The sequence below is a fragment of the Syngnathus floridae genome, chromosome 6 (genome assembly GCF_059516105.1).
Source record: "Syngnathus floridae isolate MCC-2025c chromosome 6, RoL_Sflo_1.0, whole genome shotgun sequence".
Classification (NCBI taxonomy): domain Eukaryota; kingdom Metazoa; phylum Chordata; class Actinopteri; order Syngnathiformes; family Syngnathidae; genus Syngnathus; species Syngnathus floridae.
The window spans coordinates 9,612,184-9,636,936 of record NC_142418.1 but is presented as its reverse complement, the minus strand read 5'-3'; the positions used below and the strand labels follow the sequence as shown (position 1 = coordinate 9,636,936).

General features: G+C 39.8%; 1 protein-coding gene across 4 annotated transcripts; it reads left to right on the top strand.

Moving 5' to 3' along the window:
- Window positions 1-390: 390 nt before the first annotated feature.
- Window positions 391-24,461, top strand: LOC148396434 (UPF0606 protein KIAA1549). 4 transcript variants are annotated; one of them, XM_088379432.1, is made up of 24 exons: window positions 391-586; window positions 1,208-1,465; window positions 7,838-9,796; window positions 9,974-10,062; window positions 10,650-10,809; window positions 10,892-11,022; window positions 11,798-11,984; window positions 12,122-12,181; window positions 12,291-12,436; window positions 13,465-13,642; window positions 14,530-14,714; window positions 15,237-15,365; window positions 15,545-15,802; window positions 16,282-16,505; window positions 17,243-17,352; window positions 18,158-18,172; window positions 18,456-18,661; window positions 18,753-18,976; window positions 19,224-19,368; window positions 19,476-19,802; window positions 20,222-20,274; window positions 20,737-20,885; window positions 21,612-21,778; window positions 22,519-24,461. In XM_088379432.1, the coding sequence occupies exons 2-24, from the start codon at window positions 1,333-1,335 to the stop codon at window positions 22,699-22,701; spliced, it is 5,418 nt and encodes a 1,805-aa protein (XP_088235558.1). In that variant the 5' UTR covers window positions 391-586; window positions 1,208-1,332; the 3' UTR covers window positions 22,702-24,461. The 4 variants fall into 4 exon arrangements, with proteins under 4 accessions (XP_088235558.1, XP_088235560.1, XP_088235559.1 ...); XM_088379434.1 differs by lacking the exon at window positions 15,545-15,802; XM_088379433.1 differs by lacking the exon at window positions 18,158-18,172.
- The last annotated feature ends 292 nt before the right edge of the window (window positions 24,462-24,753 follow it).

The window sequence follows — 24,753 nt, the reverse complement described above, 5'->3', positions numbered from 1 at the left end:
GCAGTTTATACGTGAATAAAATTATTAACTATTGTATATATATATATATATATATATATATATATATATATATATATATATATATATATATATATATATATATATATATATATATATATATATATATATATATATATATATATATATATATATATATATATATATATATAACATAAACATGATTTATTTTAAGTTTCTCTGGCCATGTGTATTTTGCGCATCATAGCTGTGGACAATGTTGCCGTGGGAGCCGTAGACGCTTGTCTAAAATGACCAACCTCGATTGAAAAAATATTTGACGAACGCGTAGCTCAGCCAATCAAAGCAAGCATTGACGGCCCTATAGACGAATCAGATCAATCAGAAGGCGGGGCCAATACAATCCTTGTCGGAGACTCGAGACGATAACTGCAATCACTAAAGTGTCAAAATGATGCTGGCTGCCAACATGTTTGCTTTTTTACATAATTAACTTTGACATAGGCAGGTTAGCACGCTGATGTTCCCATGGCTACTTTCTGGTTCCTGCATTTGAATTTTTCCTAACCCAGACAAAGGATTTCATTGAGCTTTCACCGTGTTTTTGGTAAGTCTGCATGTGCCGCAGCTATGAGCTGCCTAATTAGAGGGGATCGTTCTTTCTTTGATTTTAAAGAAGGCTTGGCTATTGTGGTAACGATAACGATTTTTACACATTACCGGGTATTTAGTTGTATTGAATGCTGCTAGCCGCTTGCGTCTACATAGCTTGCGAGTGACGAGAGGGGATGTAGGGCAGAAGATAGAGACGACTGTCACTGCATGTGTGCAATGGGAGAGACCGACATAGGAGCAAGCAATGTCGCACTTTTGTCATCTTAAGCCTTGCAAAATCAAACTAATGAATTATGTATGCATTTATTTCAACATTAGGTCATTATGAATGGGCGTAGTGACATCTCAACCTAAAGTCCATAGTGTGTCAACAGGACCTGCTATAGAAAACTATTGGGCACGTGGTGTACTATGTCATGTACACTAAGTTAAACTCAAGAGGTTCGATGCATGCCCTTTAGTAGGCTACATGCGTTGGCAAACTGGCAAATACTGTTTTACAAAGAAAATCTCAATGAAACCCATTGCTCCCAACGCAGTAGTCATTGTTATGAACTTTAAATATGTGGTCAAACAAAGTTGACCTTTCAATTTTCACATTGTTTGTTTCCAGCAAGTCACGCAGATGTTTTGGCAGAGGAAGACTCCTACCTAAAAAAAAATCCCACGAGGCCCGTCCCTTTGGATGAAACTTCTCTATAACTGGCTGAAATGCCTTGACCTTAACGCCAACATATAATGGCAGGACTAGTCTCCGTTGTGAGTTTGGTGGTGATGGTCAAGACCTCCATGGACACCCACGGCCCTGGAACAGTGATTCTTGGGATGACCCTGTTGATAAACATGATAGCAGCACACTCACCTGTTGCAGGTAAGGGAACATCTGTTTCTGGGGTGCATAATGTCACTAAATACTTCTGAAAGGGTGCCCTTGAGCAATGCAATAGTTTCTAACATGTCACTTCAAGAAGCACCCCACTTTCACTCAAACATCTCTCCTTGCAAGACTGCATGTGTGTGATCTGCTTCACTGTCTTGTGTGCAACACAAAAGATACAGCAGAGTGAGATTAGATTGCAGTGAGTATTCATAATTTTAAAAAAAACTTTTATCTTAGTGGCAGTGATCATGACCTTGTAAAAGCAAGAATATCATCTTCTTTCCTCAACATGACACAAAACCCCAATATTTAAATAATTATGATCATGACGTATGCTTAAATTAGCAACATGCAAAAAAATACATATTTTTGGCTTAACCCGGATGTAAAGTTATTTTGTTTCCATTATTTAGTGAAAGGGTGCACTCTGAGGGTGTTTTCCCCCACTAACTCCCATCCCCCAACACATTGCCTAGTTAAAAGGACCATCCAAAGTTAGTCATAAACCCATTATATTAAGTGCTAATAGGATTATTGTGACTGGTTGGCTGTCAGGAAGTGGAGAATTAGTTAATCCAAAACATGTTTATGGAATTACACATTGGTTTGTAGCATTATTTGTTAATCAGAACTTGCAGAATTCTTCCCTTTATGCACAAAGAGGGTGACCTCACTCTTTTCTGGGATGCTGGCTAGCCTTTGGTTTGGTATACTTTCAAAACAAAATTTCACAGTGAAAAATAATGTACACTGATTAGTTGTCAAAGTCCATAATGTCATCCTTTAGTAACTAAAAAAAAATCAATGTTTTATGTGAGACATGGGGGGGGTCTCTAAAAACGTATGCACTAAAACACGCGGTAATGCTGTTACTGTGACATAAATCAATGAAGGTCTGTCGACTAAACTTTAGATTACAGTAGTTATCTGAAGTGTTATTTATGTATTTTTAAATATTTTGGAAGTATTTCTTTTGGGTTTCTGATCTAATATTGATGTAAGACAAATGTGGAAAAATGTGAATGAATACTTTTCTTGGTATGCACAGAACTTGCTCAAGATTTTATATTGAATATATGTGTACAGTTTATCGTAAGGTAAAAAAAAACCTGCCAATTTCATGTATGTACGTTTCGTATTATTCATGCATTCGGTCCTGAACTTTCATTATTCTGTTTTGTATCTTGTTTTGGCTCTGAGTGGTCATATACTGAATAATTCCTATATTGTCCTTGAAATCTGTGTAACATATTTTTGCAGTTAGCATATTATTTTATAATGACTTTTCTGTTCTTGATTATTGACTTCCGTTTTTTCTCTTATAGCAAAGCATTTGATACATGATTTTAGTTTCACCAAGATGAAGGCAAGCTTTTTCATACAACATTTTCTCACAGAGAAAAAACACAACCGCATTACGATGGTTTGGACTGGCATCACACAATTTAGAATCAGACGGTGACATTTTAAGAACGCTTTGTTTGAGCTGTACATTATTGTATCATGACAACAGGCAGAACACAATGCATCACAACCAAAATATATTCCACTCAACATCATCCAATTGGTAATTATATAGTATAGAGTGAAAGTTGGTAAAAAAAAAACAATGAAAGTACGCTCTCACAGTGTTCTTGGGCAAGACACTGAACACTAATTTGCTCCTTATAGATGCCATTAACCTTTTCTTCCAATAGGATACAAATTCTGTATTTTGTGATTCTGTTCGGTGTTTACAATTTGTATCTACTACTGCTGCCTATTGAGGAGGTATCTTCCCGTTTCCATGCAAGTTCACTGTTTAGTTTCTAGGTCAAGCAGGGCATGGTGACTTATTTTTAATTGCTCTTCCAGATGGTAAATGGACTGCACTTATACAGAGCTTTTATCTACACCACATGGTGCCCAAAGCGCTTTCCAGTGCCTCATATTCACCAATTCACACACACACATTCATACACCAGTGGGAGGCTGCTGCCATGCAAGGTGCTGCCAGGTCCACACTGGGAGCAAATTGGGGTTCAGTGTCTTGCTCAAGGACACGTCGGCATGGTCACCAGGGTTGATCGACCCCACAATCTTCAAGTTGAGAAGCTAAAACTCTACCACTGAGCCACGCCGCCCCCTATTTGATCTGCCATGACACAACACTTTCCTTATGTGTGTCGCTTGTAATTTTGGGCTTTTGCTTGGACAACATGGCACTTTTCCATTACTTTACAATTCAACTAAAAGACCAGGTTTATTTTAGAACAGTGACTGGCAAGTTCAACCCACAGAGCTGTAGGCCAGGGAAGACTAAGTTGAAATTGGATATGTATGCGATGACAACATGGTCATTCATTATTCATTACAGCAGGGGGCCAATGTCCGATCAATGGCTAGAAGCCATCCAAAGCTAAATTCTGGGTGCTCCAGCATTCACAAGGCCACAAAGAAGCAGTGACTAGCAGTCTTTTCCTGACTCGTCATCTCCACAAATTGGTATTTGACTCTGATCATAGCAATGAAGGCTGGGACAGCTCTATAACATCAGGTGCTCTTGATAATAAATAAAAATGTACATTGAATTGTCATGTTGCTTGTGTATGCTGTGTGGAGGCACCCTGGAACTTTATGAATGAATCATGGTGCTTAACCTTTCTTTTCATCTCAGTGGACATGTGCATCTTTGAGGATGTACGTCCTGCTCTGAGTTCATCTCAACATGTGCTTTGATGAACTACAACTTAGTATTATTATTAGTCATACAGTATGTTTATCAAAATAGATCGTTCAACCGAACGGTTATTGATTGCAATTCTCAAAAAGTCTGCAGATTTGTGATTATTGTCTGGCAAGGTGATTCATATTGACAGTTTCATCTAAAGGGACTCCATAATCTTAGCCAGTGAACAGCACCAGCCGCAGAGTGAATGACAATTGAAGCAGTGTCGGAGGATGCTGCGTGACTGAAGTCTTTTTTTTGGCTGCTCATGTTACATGCCTGTATTTCTGGGAGAATCCCGACTCACAAGCTAAGTGGATAGTGGATACCACCAATTTTGCGTGCGGGGGCTTATCACAAAGCAATCGCAAGGGCACGTCACTCCCTTGTCGACTCTTTCCTGTTTGATCTCACATGACAGAACATGGGTGCCACAGAGCAGAGGCTTCAAAAGTCTTAAAAGCGTTGTAGCGTTAATAACAATTTATCTTTAACAGTTTCCACCCACATTTCAAACGCATTGATTGTTAGGTTTATTAAAGACTAAATTGTCCGTAGGTGTGAACCACCTCTTCCCTGAAGTCAACTGGGATAGACTCGCTAATGAGGAGAAGATGGATCGATGGATGGATATTTTAATCATATCTTTTGGGGCTCTGACAGCAATAATATGAGCCAAGAATGTCTGACTTTCATTTTTGTATGACAAAAAAAGAACTGGAAAACCTCTCATAGGTTTATGCTAAAGCAAAAATATCTCTTCTTTCACATTTGTTTCAACCCAATCCCAGATTTAAGTTTAGTGTTTGTCAACTACAAAACAATGTTGATTTTTATGCTCGTGCTTATGTGAAAACAGAATCTAATGAAACTATGCTGTTAAAAATTCTAATGTTATTATTGTTTGAAAAATGTGTGAACGCTCTGCTTTTGCTGGCATGCTTCTTTCTGGCAACGATTTTGGCCACCCATTTTGTCATTTAAGGTCGTTGGAGACAATACAAAAATTTGTTCTCCTTATCACAGTGGCAAAATATTTCTCTCTGATACTGATTCAGATGAAGTTTGTTCTTTTTCTATACTGGCACTGTTGATCCCTGGAGGACTGAGGGAAGACAGGCAAAACGAGTGGAATATGTTCTATGATTCAATCCTAGACATCACCAGTACTGCCCAAGCATTATCAGGTTAGGTTTTAGGGTTGGGCTTCCATGAGAGACAAGCAGACCTTTTGTAATATTGATTCGTGGAAATCACTGCTGTATTTCAAATCAATTTTAACAAGACCCCTCAGAGAGCTACATGGGTAGAGCAAGAAAGTAACTACGTAATACACTTTTAGCCCACTTCTATGTAGACCTCTACCAGGAATTAAGTGTGGATGGATGGATGGATGGATGGATGGATGGATGGATGGATGGATGGATGGATGGATGGATGGATGGATGGATGGATGGATGGATGGATGGATGGATGGATGGATGGATGGATGGATGGATGGATGGATGGATGGATGGATGGATGGATGGATGGATGGATGGATGGATGGATGGATGGATGGATGGATGGATGGATGGATGGATGGATGGATGGATAAGATTGTTGAATTGTTGCTTAGAAAGAGCCTATATACAAAGTAGGAAAAACAGGTCTGAAAGACACATGAAGGATTGTGACCAGATAAATGGAAATGGAATCTCATTACCCTGCGATTTCTCAAACCATGAATAAATTAAATTTCATGGCATCAATTCTTTAGTGTTGTCAAACTAATGAGATGTCCCACATTTTTAGACATGTGCTTCATTATGGGGTCTATGGGAGTGAACAGCAGGTCACAGTTTCAGGCTTCCTGTGTGAGCGCCTGGAAAGCACATAAGCAAATTTAAAATCATAATTAAAGGGAACTAAATTATCATAGTTATCAGTACAATCACAGTATTGTTGAAATACTGACTGATATCCCAAAAATATAAACAAAAAAGGAATGAGACAGCACAATATACACTCAGAGCCATGAAATACAATGTTGATATCCAAAAAATTATATCCCAAAAATATATTTAAAAAAAAGAGACAGCACAATTTACGTTCAGAGCCATGAAATACAATGTTAGTAATAGAGTAATTATAACATGAAACGGCAAAACTAAACTTTTAAAATGTTACCATGGTTTATCGGTACAAATTGCTTCAACCTTTTGTTAGATACAACAATGTGCACAAGGTTTTTTAATATTAAAATGTTGGTAAAAACACTCAACGTTACGACTTAAACCTTTAATTTACAACATTTTATTTAGGAATCTAAATGATGACGAAGGTGGTTTGACAATTATTTTCCCTTTGGTTATTCAAGTGATGATGCATTTAACAAAATGGAACATCACTGTGTCCTTTTTCTTTGACTACCAGACTACCAAAACATGGTGCATCTTTCTGGTGCCAAGCCATTTCCTACATATCTAACTGCCCTCAGATTTTGCATTCTTTCAACAAACAGGATAACCCAAATGATGCACTGCCTTTGATCATGTGTTTGGTCACACTTGGTCCCAAACTAAACATGAATATATCTTCAAGGATGTACATATACCACATTCCATTAACTGATTTTTACTTCAAGAAAGAAAAAGGAATAAAGCAATGATAGAATTAAGGGATGTGACAAACCTGAAAGCTTACTGTCAGAATTTGATGGTCGTGTAAAATATTTGTCGGTGTCCATCTGCACAGGTCTTGGTGGTTTGTTTTACTGACATTATGAAGTCCAACAATGCATGACCAGCCGTGTGTAACACACTCATGTTTCAGAATACCAGCTGGCAGATCTAGCCTTTAAGAACTTTGTCAGGTTTTAACGCTGTGGCCCAATGCATAACTGCTGTCTGTCACATGGAGCTAAGCCTGAATATCATTTCCAAATAGCTGTCAATTAGATTTCTCCTGATTACTGTAATTATTGATAATTACAAGTTAGGCTATTCATCAGTTATAGAGATAAAACAAAACAAAACTTTCACGTATAGCATCTTTACACTATGTATAATCGTGATTGTTATTATTATTATTCAAATACTGATACTTTATAGCCTTTCCATTTGAACTGTCACAGGTATTCCAAAAGTCTTAATGTGCCACTCAAATGACATTTCCAGGTCACGTGCCATAGAGTGACCTCAAACAATGACCTATTTCTCAAGCATACATGCAAGCTGCACATTTTAGCCCTAAAGTTGTCACTGGAGAAAACTGATAATTACCTGTTTATTATTTACGAGCAACCAAGTACAATTATGTGTAAGTTTTTACACCTTTAGACCACCAACACGCTGGTGGTGGAATAAGTGGCCAACAGAAGGACAGTGACTGGTCAAAAACACACAGATAACACTGCAAGATCATAGCAATATCACTGATTGGTCTTGTTTTTTTATTGGTTATTTTTTTACCAAAGAGGAATATTCATATTTTTGTATTTCTGTTCCGAGTTCAATTTTATTTCTGTTCAAAACTTTGTTTCAGCTACAGTTGTGTTTTTAAGTGGTCCAAGTTGAGTTGAGTTTTAATTGTTAACCTCTGCCCGTTGTTCTTAACTCTGAGTAAGGCTAGCTTCGTAGCCAAAGTTAAATGTAATCCTCCTTGCTTCTCCGTAGATGAGTCTCTATCAGTTTCTACACACCACGCCAACGGATTTCTTGGAGATGTTTCGAGTCCAACAAGGCCATCGCTATCACCCTCGCCACCCTTTCTTACTCCAGTCATAGGGAAGGAAAACTCTCCTGGCACTCAACAACTAATTTCTCAACCCCAACATGAATCCTTCACTCTAAGTGATTTCAATGCAAAAGAATTACAGCCTCTTTATACTCCATCATTGCATCCATCTCAACTTGTTTTGGGATCCTTTTCACAATTAGAGGAATCTAAAGTTTCAAGAGACTGGAAGGTGGCCTGGATAAATTCTGCCAAGCAAACTCCTTCAGTATCTCTGATGCAAACTCAGTTAATTTCATCAAGGCCTCCCGCTTTTGAAAAGTCAACAGTAACACAGCGTAGTTTTACAAAAGAAGAAATCAGTGATCCAAAAAAAACATATACAGCAACGACCTCACTTCCTGGTGAACAAAGTGGCACACTAGATTTTAGGAACACTTCATCAGATGAATCTTATATTCTAGATCATGTCTTAAGACACCCTACAAAGGGTCCAAGTACAATAAAGCACGGAAACTATCCACGCACAAGTGGTTCCCCAATCCCAGAGAATAAACCAGAGAACATTCGTCCCAACCCATATGAATATGAGATTTCATCCCCAAGTGACCATCTGCCTTTCATGGACTCTCAACTTATTTCCCCATCATCTGAACCAACAGAAGAAGTTCCACCAGATGACTTCTACCCCACCAATAGCATGGACTTCGACTGGGGGAGTGGAGATTATTTGGAGACGATAGCATTCAGTCCTGAAGAAGCGGACTACTCTCTGGCCACCAAGGTTCTCGATACGTACGATCAAGAGGACAATAGAGAACATTACAACACAGCCTTTCCGTCCAGGGTGGGAACATCCCTCTCGTCCTTGCATCATCTTCATATCTTGCCGTCTTCAAGCCCAATGACAATGTATTCAACCCACTTACTTCGCACATCAATGGATGGCTCTTATCCTTCTCCATTTCACTTCACTGTAGATCACACGCAAGAGGTTACTGCCACAATTAGCAGTGAGACATTAGAAGCATCAGATGGCATAGATTGGCCAGATACTTACAGTATTCAACCGACCGATGTGCTATTACCTGACATGAACAGCTTGGAGTATTACACCACACAGCTGACTAAAGAGAAGTCTGCTTCCAAGAGTAAAGCTGAACAAAGAGGGAACATCACTGTGCTGCCCATCAGTCCTTCAGACATCACGCCCAGCAGCAGCATTACCACTGATGTAAAGTTAACTGAGGATGACTCCTATAGTGGTTTGTCAGAATTTGAACCTCATGGTGAGACAACTGTCATAAGAACAGAGATTTTCAATAGCTCAACGCTTGATGGCCCCTCCTCCCTCTGGGCAACGCACATGTCAACTGCAGATTGGTCTGCAGGTACTCATACAGTTGGCCTGCACAGCTCTGTTGTTCTACTACCCAGTCCTACTGAATTTTTGCCAGATGATGTAATGTCTTCCTTCTCTCTCACTGATGTCCAGTGGTTTGTCACAGAGGTCTTCCCACTAAGTACTACCCTACACCCTACTTCAGTCTTCACTACAACAATAGCGTTTTCCGCCGGACCTGCTGAGCATCCTTCAACTGAAAAAGCATTCAACATCACCTCAGTTTCATCCAATGAGTCTTTAACCTCTCCTGTGATGTTGGGTGATCAGGGAGTGACTAAAGATGAATTTGACAATCCAGCCACGATGACCTTGATTCCAACCAACAGTGAAGCTAATACCTTCTCACCCATAGCCGCATCTCCAAATGCCAACACAAGTTCTCATCAAACTGACAACGTTACCCCTGTCATGGGTAGTGAGTGGCAGATTACAACTCGGACATCCAGACAGTACCTCTGCAATATTGAGAAGCCTGAGTATTTAATCACAATAGGTAAGTCATTTTGTTCTCCTATAAATTGCACTTGTTCTGTCCTGGTGTGCAATTAAGAACCTTTGAGGATATTTCCAAATTGATTTTTGATGGCTATACTGTAGGTAAATCACCATGCAAGATCTGAAACAATATATATAGTATTTATATATCATTTGACTTTGTTTTACTGTAAAGGTTTGCCATCTGGGACCAAAGTTGAAGAGGCCAAATTTCAAGTCGAAGCGATTCTGAAGCGGGAATTCAACAAATCGTTTGAGTTACAGGTACTTTATTATCATCAGTGGAGTTCGAAATGTTCTTTATTGATTTTGTACTGTTAATACAGTGATACCTTTATCTCCAATCATCATTCCATATTGCAGTGAATGGAAACTGTTCTCACCCCTCCAAGTTGCAATAATTTATTTTTCGCAGACGTTAAAGATTCTATACCTGTGAGACTATACGTGTGTTGCTCCACATTAGCTTCAAAATATTCATTGTCTAAAGAGATAACTACCGAAATGCTGCTTTTTTTTTAGTCTGTCTATGATGATTAACGTTGTTTGTCAACATTAACGTTGCGAAAGTTTTGTCAGATAGTGTTTGTACTTTGGTTTAACGCCTGTTTCTGTAGTGAATTGTTCATTATCTGCTGCGTCTTTTGTCCTTAGCTTCCACCATTGTGTTTGTAATTCAAATTTTTACTCGTAACTCAAGAAAAAAAAAAAGTCTGAGCAACAACTCGTGTCACAAAAAACTAACCCTCCTAAATCAAAATACAAATGTATTGTTATATATTTTTACTCACATTGCTTGCGTGCTGTACTGATGAGCAAATGTAACAAAACAGAAAACTTTGTATGTCAAGGTTATAGAGCCACCACCAAAGTTTGTATTTCGGGTCATGTCCGATCCAGTTGTGTACACGGCCATATCTGTCATCAACGCCTTACAAAGGTCAGGACGCCACTTCCTGTATGTGTCGCCTCACTGGATGACACAAGACAATAAATATCAAGTACACACAGGTGAATTTGGTTTCTAAGAATTCAACATAATATTTTGCTCTCATACTCTGCTTAAATTCCTTCATCCTCTCCCAATGTGCAGTGCTTCAGTTTGTTCCAGGTCACATTGATGTCCGATTTTGCGACTTCAGTGAGCGCATTGAGCAAGGTTTGACCATGGCCTTTGCAGAAGTGTGTCAGCGCTCCAAGGCATCAACCAATTTCACAGTGCATGTAAGTGGAGCAAAATGGTGAGAACAAGAAATACAACCTTGCACTTTGATTTAAAAAATAATAATAATACTAGTTGTAAAAATGAAAGAAACACCACTCGTGTGGGTTTCCTTTCCTATTTGCAAGCAAAATCTGTGTTGTTCAAATCATAATCAATCAATCTTTTGAAAGAGAAGAGAATGATTGCTGAAATTATTTCAGATTGTTGCAGCACGTATACAGAGTGACAGCCTGTTAAAAACCTACTCATAATCATTTTTTTTTAGCATAGTCTCACAAAAAAACATATTTGTCAAAGCATCCTCTGAGTGCCTGAGGATCTGAACCTCAACATTCAGAGATTCTAATTCAGAAAATTCTGTCGTTTTCTATTCCTGTCTAGTACATAGCAAATATTTGTGAATTACCTATTGTTAGCTAGACCCCAAACATACTCTGTTTGTTCATGCTCCAGTTGTTGAGGATTATATTTGTTAATAAAGGGTTTATTTGGTTAAGTACAGAGTTGGCTTGTGTAGAATTTTATGTAACCCAATGTTGTGGCTGCTTTAGGATTGTTTAGGGATTTGTTGCAGAACAGATTTGTTTCATGAATAACTAACCAAGAATGCCCTCAGCTAAACTGCCCAATTATATGCCCTACTTTTGGTTAACTAAAGGTTAACGCTTTCAGAGATTGACAATATTTTCTATGATGTAAAGCTGAAATGGACTTTTTCCTATACAGTACATGTAGACCTTATAAAATGAACATGATTGTCAAATTGTGCTACAGATAATGAATATTACCATGGCTGTTCCTAAAAATCTGGAACTGGGGAGGTACCCAGTAGACATCACCTTCACTGTGCAGAGCCCCCAGGGTTATCTAATGGGATCAGAGGTCAGCATTGCTCTAATGAAGCTCACCAAGGTGGAATTCAGCTATTACATGGGCTTCCCTGTCTTGCAGATCGCAGAGCGTAAGTCTTACAGAGATTATTATTATAATAGCATTTTTCACTGAATTGTATAGAACTCGGTTATATGACCTGTCTTTCGATGGTGGCTGGAACAATGTGATGACACTCTGATTTTTTTTTTCTCCCAATATCAAAAGCCTTTCATTATCCAAAGTTAAACACGAGCCAGTCCCTTCGCTCCTCCTGGGTGAGAACAGGTAAGATGCTTTCAGTTAATTGTAATCTGCCATGCAGTAAATCATGTTGGGTAACTTTGGTTTGAAATGTAAATTCTGCATAGCTTTATTCTGCTTTTCTTCATTATAGTTCTCTTGGGAGTGCCGGACAGTGAAGTGGGCCAGAGGACCTTTCAAGCCAACATCGAGCGTAGGGTGGCCATGCTACTTGGGGAAGCCATGGGACTAGTCAGACGTGTCAAGAGAGCCACCGACGTTGGCAATAGCAGCGTTCAGGTGTATATACTGTCTTTTTAAATTTTAAAACTTTTATTTTGTCGGTGACCCTTATGTGTCAGAGTGAATGTCTAACACGTATTTTTAGTGTTGATTAGTTTCTTAATTTGGCAAAAAAAAAGAATCTGTGATGATCTTCCAAACATTGTGCTACTGAGTTGTCAAGAATGACCCCTTGAGCATTTGTCTGTTGGTAAATTGATGACTGAACATTAAAGAAGATTTCATCCTTGTGCCATTTCCCTAATGCAAGTCCTAACTACCTTGCGACCAAGTGAGTACTGAGGGTTCCTTATTTGAGCTTTTTAGTGTTCATGTAAGCACTGAAAGCCTCACTGCTTTACTAATCAGGCTGGAGCTTTTGTGGGGCTGCCCTGCACCTGCTCATCAGCCTCACATGGAGTGAGATGGGGCCTTGTCCCCATGGCAACAGCATCCCATTCAGCCCCCATTCAGAGACCACAACTGCACAAAGTGTTGTTGCTTTTCTTCCCTGTGACCCTCCTTGATGCTTCCTGCGAGCTGCAAAAATCAGATAAATTATTCATTGTTTCTCTTTCACTGTGCTTGCGTTTTGCGTTTGGCACAATGAAGAGATTTTAGAGGGCAGACAGAGATTGGTGTTTGGTAAAATATTGAGCCATCAGAGGAATGAGACATGAATAACAGAAATGTCTTAAACTGGAATGTTGCCAGAGTGAAGACTATGAGTAGTAACCTAACTGTGCCAGACCTTTCTGGCTTGCTGTGTCACAAAATCAGAACGCACTTTGGGAGCAGTCGTTAAATGACAGCTCAAAAGTGTTCATGGATGCGCCGTGCTGGCCATTTCATGATAGCGAGGGTGTGCCCTTGAAGGCATTCAGATTCTCAGCCTGTGTGTGGATGTCATCGTATTTCATTCATAAATATGACAACAGTAGGAATTATTGTAGAAACCAATTCATTGAGCCCGTTATTCCATTATTTAGTGGGTATCATTCAGGGTCGAGGGTCGCACGTTAGCTAATTTTTGTGTCAATTCGTAGGTTGTGAGCATGAACCGGCCTGTAGGTGCGGACCATCCCTTGGAAGTTGTGTATTTTGTGGAGCGCCCCGATGGCCAGAGGGTTCCTGCTGTTGAAATGGCCAACATTCTCAACAGCTTGGATGTCCAAAAAGCAGCTATCATCTTGGGGTATCGTGTTGAGGGCATTTTGGCACAACGTGAGTATCTTCATTGTGGCAATTTATTGATAGCCTTGTTGATCTTGTTTGAAGCCAAACTCTTTATTCACTTGCATCCAATTATCGAATATCTTATTTATCATTGTTTTAAAATAACAAACATACATAGACCAAACTGTTGGTACTTTATCATTAAAGAACCACCCCCCTCCATATGGTAATTAAAATAACATAAAATTAGCTAGATTGGAATCTGCCAAATGCATGCAGTATTAAGATACTGAGACTGAAAAAGAACACTATACCCACTGTGAAACATAGAAGAGGCTCTGTTATGTTCTGGGGCTGCTTTGCTACATCTGACACGGTTTCAAATCTGTGGGTACAGTGAACTCTTGATGCTAGAGTGAAAAAAAACCTGTCTCTCAACAACAAGTTAAAGAACAAAACACACAGCTAAAAATACCCGAGAATGGATCTGAACAAAACACAGGATTATTCTGAAGTGGCTTTCTTAGCCCTGAGCTAAATCCTATTGACAAAAATATGGGTCAACAGGTGTCGAAGTTCCACTGAAAGATAAAGAAAATGTTTCAATGCAGTCATATCAGTGATCATTGTGCATTTTACACAAAAACTTGCAGGAAACTTCTAGCTCCATGTGATCCCTCTTGTGAGTTAATTACATTCCCTTGCATGCAATGTCCCAGCAGTTTGACACTAAAGAAGGGACAATGGACTAAGAGTCCCTCTGCTCTCAGGCTGGCTGTTTTTACTTAATTAACACCCCCAAGGGATAAAGCAAGTTTATTTCAAGGAAGAAATATTAAAATTACAGCTAAGAGTCAAGAACCAACTCTCAACAACAAATTCCATCTCCTTGTGTGTGGCCTAACTGAGTGTAACTTCTATCTGTTACACTTCAGCTGTGGAGAAGATGCCGTCGTCACCTTCTGACACTGAGAACCCCAACATGTGGATCATCATCGGAGTGGTGATTCCTCTCTTGCTGGTCATGATCATCATTGCCATACTCTACTGGAAATTGTGTCGGATAGACAAGCTGGAGTTCCAACCAGATGCCATGGCATCCATCCAGCAGAGACAGAAGGTAGATCATATGTTGCTGTGCCACTCACTGATGGTGTGAATGCAAATGATACTGCTTGTCTGTCTCTATATGAGCACCTAATGGACACAACCTTTGGCCTGAGGTCAGTTTGGATAGTCTCCATCTTCCTGCAAGCCAGTATAGCAAAAGTTGTATAAATAATTACTATCGGACAAAGCTATTTTTTTCTTCCAAGAAAAACATGGCATATAACATAGGTCCCGTAACAGCACCACAGACAGCAGTATTCTTTCTGAGCTGCTCATTCCTCAGGCAAGTCCCGACTCCCGACATCATTAAATAGTACTTAAATGTATTTTTGGGATCCCTGTCTCACCAGGCAATGTTTGATTTGTCTTTGACTACTTTCGGTCCTCTTCTATCAGTAAATGCTCTGCTTTGAAGCCCACAAACCCATATTGATGTTGATGGTTAAATGTACAAAAGAAACCAATTTAACTTCACAATCTCTCACTTAATACCACTCACCCCTCTGCTCCCTCATAAACTTCCGTTCACCAGGCACTGCCTCAACATGAGAGGGCTATTGATTTTAGTAAAGACGAAGAGGAGTGGACATATGAGGAGGAAGAAGCGGAGTATGAAGATGAAGAGAATGAGGAGGAGGAAATCACTGTTAAAAACAGAAAGGTATCGAATAGTAGGTGCAGAGTAGTGTTTGGTAGTTTGTCAAATGACTGTGTGCTTCCTGTCCTGACTGTTGTTGTTGCTACATTTATATTAAGGCAACTACTGTTCCTTTACTATTAAAAAGACTGCGTAGCTACACATGGGAAGAATCTGTCCTGTCAACTGTTGCTTTTGCTCAGGGAACACTCACTCTAAAGAGCAAAGACATTACAAGCAGTGAGGAGGAGGAGGAAGAAGAGGAGGAGGAGGAAGACGATGAAGAAGGAGTTTATGAGGAGGAGGAGGAAGACGAAGAAATGAAGAAGTCTGAAACAAAACCATTCAAAGCAGAAGAAACGAATGGAGTAAAATACAAGGCAGTACAAAAGAGAAGCGAGAAGATACAGAAAGAAGAGAGAATGACAGTCGCCTCCAAAGAGAGGCGGGGCAAGCAGGAGGTAGAGGATGTAGTCTAGTAGCCAGACAGATCGATGTGTTTGTAGCTTCACTGGACATTAGGACCATGCTTTGCTGTCTGTAAACTGTGTGTCATGTCAGTATAGTAGTTGTCGGTGTTTTTTTTTCTGTAGGGGTGTATGATATCATTTTGTAGAAGTAGTAGATTTATAGATGAGTTTGTTGTTGGTGTGGCTAAAATTTGGAATTTATGAAGGGAATATTACCAGATTAATAGCCCACTGAGTATTTTTTGCTTCAGTGTGGGCTACACAAAGTGGCTCTATGTTTCCTTTGTGTGCATTTGGGATCATTCTTTCAACAAAGTGTCACACATCTTTTTAAGGCAGCCCTGCCAAGGCAGAAACTTGTAACCTTGCTGCTGTAGACTTTCAGCCTTTGGTAGCACTCCCTATTATGTCTTCTGAACCAACCCAAAGTTGTATTGCATTGTATTGTATTGTAAATGTCTCTGTTTCAGTTGCAGGCCCCCAGTGTGAAAGGCTTTGACTTTGCTAAGCTGCATCTTGGCCAGCACAACAAAGATGATGTTATGGTGGTCCAGGAATCTGTCCCAGCAGGGCCTCTGCCCATTTCAGATAAGGAAGGCCCTAGTCCTTCCCAGAATGGGGATGTCCCTACCCCCATATCCAAAAACTCTGCTTCCTCAACCAGAGCGTCCCGCAGCTTTCGAAGACGAGAGAGGTCAGTGATCCTGGCAGTGCAGGGGGGTGGGTCGGGGAACCGAAGCAAGAAAAGAATAACATGATATAAACAGCATTAACCTTCTCTCCATTGTTTTAATGTTCCGCTGTTAGTGGTTGAATGAAGCCAAAGAAATACACGCAATGTTGAGATCAACGTTCAAAGTACTTTCTTAGTGTATAAATTGGATGTTTTATGTTATCGTTTGTAGCCAAAGAAAAAAAGTAGGCCTACTCGCTGGATAATCAGCAACATTATATGCCATAGTAAGCCAATGTGATTACACCACTGTAGGGTTCATGTTAAGGCCTTTGCGTTCTGTTAGAATCTTAACAGAAATTGGCTCTAATAATAATCATCATCATCTTCATAATGATCATAATCTTACCAGTGATATTGCTTGAAGTGTGTATGTTTTGTTCTTGTTCATTTTTGAAACCTCAAGCAATAAAATTATGAAACTCACAGTTTACTCAGCCAGCCAGACACAAAGCTTTGACAGATCAATAATTGACTTACAAGACTATGAGGGCTTCCTTTTGGCCTGGTAGTCTGCCACAGATTTTGTTTTGTTGTTGTTGTTGTTGTTGTCGACCTTGCGACCTGTTTGTATTATCTTACAAATGTCACTGCTTTGACCTTGAAAGAAAACTGTGTTTTTTTTATGTAGCATATCCCAGCACGCAAGCCCATCCTCAGGCGTCAATTATTCATTTAAGTGTGTGTTTTGTGCTTAGGATCTCACCATCAGACGGTGATTCTGTAGTGAGTGACCGCTCCAGTGGGCGCGAGTCAACTGAGGAGAACCTGAGAGCCCAGGCCACACCCAGTGACAGCAAGCAGACACGTAAGATCCCCATCAATGTTTTAAATGGCAAGTGGCCCTGGCAACACTCAAGCCTTTTCTCAACACAGCAAAAGAGGGGGAGAGGAATATAAACACTGAAAAGAACAGTGAGATGATTTAATTTTTTGTCTCCCAACAGTATTTTACTGGAAATGTATTATAACATAGTAAGTACACTGTACTGTGCTAAAAGGATTAAGTCCAGAAAAGCAAAAGAAGGAAAACAAAAAGCGGAAGTTATTTTGACAGCTTGTCGACAGATTGAAGGTTGCAGTGCCACTCTGAGACGTACTGGAGCCAGCCAGAAGCAGTCAGGCACACTGCAGCCTGTCTGACCTCACCCGCACAGGACTGACCTCTGCTTTGTTTTGTTGTTGTTTTTCCACTGATAAATCTTTTCCTGTAGTTCGTTATGGTGTTGAGATACATGCACCCCAATGTTGAGGGACTATTTTTAAAGTATAAGAGGTTACCGTCACTCGTACTAAATGAACTCATAACCACCTTAGGAAAAGCTGTTATCATTTACACTGTGTCCCTCTTTGTCATGCCGCTTTGTTTTCTTTGGATTTTAACACGTGGGTCCCTATTTTCATCGTGTAGCGTAAAGTGCGGTGCACCTGTGTGCATGGGTGGAATTTTCTTTTGTTTGCTATTTTCATAAATGGGCGCGGGACGAAATGGCCGCATTATGGGACTGAACACAAGTGACTCGATTGAAGGCCCGAGTCCCCATCGGTTTATCAACTTGAGCAAGGATTGATCTTTTCCAATAAACCTGTCTTTTCTTTCTATTGCGTTGCAGGCAAAAATAAAATTGGTAAGACTTTGTTTTCTTTTCGTCTGTCTCAGTGAATGTCCCTTTGTGTTGTTTGTTTCTGTTTTACCCTTGTGCTTATCTTGTTCCCACCATTCATCACTGTCAGCCCAACTGTCAGTCGCACAAAATAAATGTTGCTAGTCAAATTAAAAGGTCAAGTTTTTGTTGTATTGACCCTAATTGTACTTTCCACCAGATATCCTAGTTTGACTTAACATGGTCATTTAGACTTTTGAAGACCTATTCAAGACCTTTAAACTGTTCGGCATTTCTGCCTCAACAGGTCCTCCTCCTACAAATGGCCTCAATGAACAGACGTCATCTGCCTCCATATTTGAACATGTTGACCGAATGTCACGCGCCACAGATGTAAGCCGAAGACTACCCAACAAAGTGCAGCTTATTGCTATGCAACCTATGACGCTCCCACCCCTTAACAGCCACACTGCCACTGGCAAATTGCCTGAGACCAACAAAATAAACAAGGAGGTTCGCCTTTCTCAGTCCTCATATTTATATTTGCAGGTTGATAAACCCAAAAGTTCACATTTCCTTTCTACTTGATGTGTCTTCTCATCAGATCCAAGTAGCAATGAGGCAGAAATCAGAGATTGAGCATCATCGAAACAAGATCCGCCTGCGTGCCAAGAGGAAGGGTCACTATGATTTTCCTGCAATGGATGACGTAGACCTTGCGGACACCAAAGACCAGGATCACATTTACCATAAAACACAAATGCAGATGGATAAGATCCTGGATCAAAATGCTCAGATTTCCTCCATCTTCAAAGAACCGCAAAAAGGGTGGGTGTTGCCTTTTATTCTTAGTTGTAATGTGTGTACGAATGTATATATACACACGCACGCACACACATACACACATACATACATACATACATACATACATACATACATACATACATACATACATACATACATACATACATACATACATACATACATACATACATACATACATACATACATACATACATACATACATACATAACCTACATACACACAATTCGATGACCTTTTATTTCATTTCCAGTGCTCGAGGGAAGCGCTCTCCAAAACAGAGGATGAAGGAGCAGTCAAATGGAGGATTGACAGATGCAGACAAAGATCACCTCATCACTGATGACACTGAAGCTGTTTATAGGAAATATCCTGGGGTGAACAACGTGGCTTATGTAGTAAGTTTTAATATCAGTGCCTGGTCATTAAAACCTTTTCTGTGTATAGAATATCCCAACATTTTATTGAGCCTTAACGCCGTCCATTTTTCTTGTGTTCATTTCAGTCGGACCCTGACCAAGCCCCGGGGTTGACCCACAGAAGCCCATCCCCCACAGATGAAGTCTTTGTAGATCCCACGTCCTCACCTCCTGGACATGCCCCTCCACCACCACCCTACATGCCTCCGCAGCCCTCCATTGAAGAGGCGCGTCAGCAGATGCATTCGCTGCTGGATGACGCCTTTGCCCTGGTGTCACCCACTTCCCAGGGCAGTTCGGCAGGGGTGACTCTTCCAGGGGTCAATGTCAATACTTCTGATTCCAGTCCTCCAGGCCGTGGCGCCCGACCTTGGGGCACCTCCCATCAACCCCTTGGCCCTTCTTACACTGGTGTAAGTAACTTATTGTGGTGGCAGAGACAAAAATACCACAATATGTCAATTTGTATCCTTTATGTGCTTTAAAATCACAAAACAAGTCTTCCATTTACATTCCCTTACTTTTTTCACTTGAATTAATTTCCAGAATGACGCTTATACAGTAGTTTCAAACTAGTCTTTGCAAACAAATCAGCCAAGTATAGATCTTCTGTTGGCCTCCTATATAAACCCTTAAGTTCCCTTTAAAACTAAGGTGCAACATTAATGTTCACTCCATATGCTTGACCTTGAGCTACTTTTGTAGCAAAAATAAAAAGTAGCGCTGTTTGTAACTTGAGCTTTGGAAGAATTCATCCAAACTTAAAAATTGCTTATAGATACTTCATTTGTTATGTCTGTCATTACTGATCCATTCTCTCTGTTCCCCTCAGAAATTCAGCGACCTGAGTGTGTCTCCTCCTCTGGTTCAAGGCTTAATACCAAGGTTAGGAAAGCATTCAATTGTCGTCATTTATTGCGCCTTAGTGGATTTTCATTTTCAAATCCTGTTATTGATCACCGCTGAATAATATCTACTTTGCCTTGTTTCCTCCACCATCCACCACGTCAAATTGATGAATAATTTAAGGGGTCATTTTTATTTTATCGGTTTAATGGAACAGTCCGACGGTCTCTTAGCTATCGCCCGAAACACGAAGGCACTCTAGCATATGAACACACCACATATTCACATGCAATATGGTCTTTTCCTGGAAAGTAGAGCACTGGGCCACAGCCACTTGATATAAATAAGTGAACAAGTCGTCATGTACATTAGACAAAAGTGATGGACTTACCGTAACAAACTCTCCTGCATGTTCTCTTGCATGACTGGAGGTTTGAAGGCTTGATTTCTTTAAAGCGTTAAAAAAATCAAATAAAAAGTAACATTCTGTGTGTTCTCTAGGCAGGACCGTGGTCTGAGTTACCTATCCCCAGTAGAGGCATCAGGGCCTGGGGAGCATCTCCAGCTCGACAGCCTTTACTCCAGCAGAGGCCTCTATGCTGACGAGTTGCCTACATCGGCTCGGCCGCGGCCAGTAGGAGGCACTACAGGTAAAGCTGGAAACAGTTCTCAAATTGCCCTCTTTCATTATATGTACATTTTAAAAAAGAAATCATAGTATTGTCACTGCAAGAATTGTCTACTGGACTAAATCAAGGTACACGCGTACAGATTTTAAATGTCTGTCTGGTTTTTTTTTTTTTTTTATAATGTGAGACCCCGCAAATGACAGCAACTTGGCATGTTGGTATACTTAAAATGAACAACAAAGTACACCACACACTACATTTGTCATCGTAGCAAGACGGACCTCTGTGAGGAAGCATATGCAGGAAGCATCAAGACTGCCATTAAATACAAAGAAGAAAATGTTCTCTTATTAGAAGAAGCTATGTTAACTGCTTATTATTTGTGAAAGCACAAAAAAAAAAAACTTCCTTGCAACTGAATTTACAAAACCCATTATGTCAGTTATGACTTGGGAGACACTTTATACATTTAACACAACTAGTCTTGTAACAGTTGGCTATCGCGTCTCTGGTTTGTCAATTATATAGGGGGGAGGGCGGTAGGGTCGTGTCAACCGAAAGACCTAGCTCCTCTTAAATTATTAAAGGCAGTGAAGTTAGGCTTCCACTAATAGTATTATGCATTGACTGTACAGAGTCAATCTCACACTGACAGAGACAAACACACAATAAAGTTTGCAGCAAAATGAAATTGGTGACAGCAGACTGATGTCATATAATAAATCCCTTGTGTCTGTGTGTGCGCAGGCGCCCAGCTTCATCATCTTACACAGATTGGTCTGTCCAGCCGTATAAATGGCTATCCCGTCGGGTTCAGGGGTTATCCAGGATGGACAGATAGACAGAATGGAGGCATCAGCTGGAACAACTACCATGAGGACAGTTACTGCAGAGTACTACCAGATAACAGTGCAGTAAGTGCAACCACCTAAATACATTTCTAATCTTATGTATGTTCCATGGATGTATATTTCTTAAAATACTACTCACTTACTCTTCAGGGAGGTTCTTGTACTTTATTGCAGATTGAGAACTTCCATGAAATTGTTGGTCATTTTCTTTTTCTTTTCACAAACGATATATGCCACTGCAGTAATTTACAACACTGTAAAATGTCACTTTTTCACACTGACAGATGGTTAATATAACCACATAGGTTAACCAAAATATTAGAGACAGTTCTCAGTATGGCTTAGTGCGCTACAGTCATAAACATAACAATATTACATCATACAGTATGAGGCGGAGATAATGTTTTAATAGTTTTGGGTGTTCTACTATTTTTTTTACATTAGTAACGTTATAAGGCACAAACTAGGCCATAGATTATTTTATTTCGCAAAATGCTCTCTGTAACTTTAACAACCCAGGTGAAAATTTACTCCAACTTGACATACGACGCTTGTGTCTCAGTCAAGTTTCATGTGCTTCAGAACAAAAAAACTCATATAGTTGAGCTTTTCAGCAAATAGCTACTGATAGGTTCCACATAAAAGAACATGAACACTATAAGAGTATTTTGTGAATAGTGAGCCACAAGTATGCAGTTTATTACCGTACAGTATATTCATTCTGTGACAAATTATCAGAGAACAGCTCCAGCTTCGCAAATGACACTTCCTTTTCTGGCCTGACTTCCTTGTTTATCTCGCAGATGGCCAGAAGTGCCCTCAGAGAGCCGTCAGCTACCCCCGCTCACCTCGACGTTGGGGCAGGCTACCTTTCTGCCCCTCTCTCACTGGATGCGACCCCTCCCACGCAGTCTTCCGCCTCCTTAATCAAGGCCATCCGTGAGGAACTTTTACGCCTGTCGCAGAAACAGGGTTACCACAGCTGAGATAGCTCTGACCCCACATTCTAATGTGACCATGCTTCCTGTGGAAGCCCACCAAGAAGCAAAGCAGAGAGATAGTCCTGCGAGATGGCAATATTAAGATGGCTAATTCATGCCTCTTGATGCTCTTTTGGATTTGGATTCGAAAATAGCCAGGAGTGTTTTGAGAATGAACTAACCTCAAGTACAGTATGTCACTATGGGACAGTGTTATTATGATATATAGTATTATATAAAAACGATATGAGGTCCAGGATTCACATCCATGAGAGATTTAGATGTTTAGTGTTACCTTAACCTCCATCTAATCTGAGACATGCTTTGTCTTCACACTTCAGAGATGTTCATGTGGCTCCTTCATAGTAAGGTCGCAGTTGACAGCCAGCAAATCAGTCCTGATTCATAGGAGAAGACTTCACAGTATCAACTCACTATGCTACCTATGTACTTCTTGGCCTATCTAGCGCAGTTAGTTAGAGCTGGTCCTTGGCCTTTTTGGACTATTGGCATTCAAGTCCTTCAAGTTTTGTACGTTGTAATAATTTTTTTTTTCTTTTTTTTTTTTTTTTTTAGAAATGTTAAGCTTTGAAATGCCTTGAAATCATCCATTTTCAAATATAGATCACACGGAAGAAAATATATGAACTTGGCAATCGTCATAATGTATGTGCTAAGTGCTTGGCTGTGTTTTTCTGCACTGAATGCACTAGTTTCTTAGGCTGTGGTCTGGTGGTTTCATTAAAAAAAAGTTGATGAAGAATACACCAACTTGCAATGCATGTATTAAATCACCATCTCTGTTTCATGCAGTATTTGAAGGTTTTTTAATGCCTTTTAAAGACAGGGTACTGTATTTATAATTCATGTCATGCTCATATGTATTTTTTTTTTTAAATCAGCTTGCCTTGTGTTTTGTGCACCATGAACAAATTTGTACCACCCACTGCGTTATCAAAATTACCAGTATGCGGGATGTAAAGTTTTGTTGTTTTGTTTCAATGAAGTCAAACAGTTTATTGTGCAATCGGGGTTTTGAATTATTATTGTGTGTAATGTGGCAGATTACAACAAAACTCTGCTATTTTTACGAGACTCATTTGTTGCTTTAACATGTAACAGGCTTTGGCTTCACCATAACAGACGTTCCCCATCTGTGACAAGGAGAGGATTTAAAAAATACACAATTCATTCACACTTACGCATCCTTGGGGAATTTAAAGTGTGCTGTACACATACGTACTTTTAACATCTTAACTGATTTTTAAATGTGAGAGCCTACACGTAATCTCGTGTTCTGGCTTCATCTGCTGTCTTTTTTTGCAACAGCAGATTTTGCATGTATGTTTCAGCGACTGTTGCATCCATTCCTTTACCGTCTGCCTTGTAGTATATTTTGCCTGTGCGTGAATCTCCAAATGCAACAAAATAAACTAAAAAAAAGGACCATAAATTGTATTTTTAAATAATCATCACCATATATAGCCGATACGTCCATTTTCTATACTGCTTATCCACGAGAAACAAAGATAGTTTGAGTCCGTTAAGTAACCTTTCAAAGAAAACATGACGTCACTTGCTGTAATTATCTCAAATGGCCACACTAGGGAAGCAGATCCAAAGAAGAGGGACCGCTCCTTTTCTCTCATAATGACGTAACACTAGTCAAGGTCACTATGTTTCACTGCCTTTATCTATTTAATTTCTTACAGTGTATGCCGATTACATGTTGAAATGTACAAATAAAAAAAAACATGAAATATTGATTTGATAGTCTACTTTTGTGTGAGCTCATATTGTTCACATTTATCGAGTTGTATCTCATCCCATCAGACGCTTCTTCCCTGTAATCCCATCAGAGGATCTCTAAATCCATTGAGTGATGCAGATAAACGCTGCAAATCCCAGCCAACTCCACTCTGCAGGAGGACACGCTGTGAATATCTTGGCGAGTATTTTACAAAGACTTCAATCCTCTTCCCTGATTTCATGATGTACACTTCAAGTAGTGGAAATTAATCCTAATTATCTTTTTAGTCAGAATATGTCGAGTCATTT

Coding starts and splice junctions, on each gene's coding strand:
- LOC148396434 (XM_088379432.1), top strand. CDS start 1,333: ATGGCAGGACTAGTCTCCGTTGTGAGTTTGGTGGTGATGGTCAAGACC. Junction 10,063..10,649: donor ACAAATCGTTTGAGTTACAG/GTACTTTATTAT, acceptor TTGTATGTCAAG/GTTATAGAGCCACCACCAAA. Junction 16,506..17,242: donor AGCTTTCGAAGACGAGAGAG/GTCAGTGATCCT, acceptor TTTTGTGCTTAG/GATCTCACCATCAGACGGTG.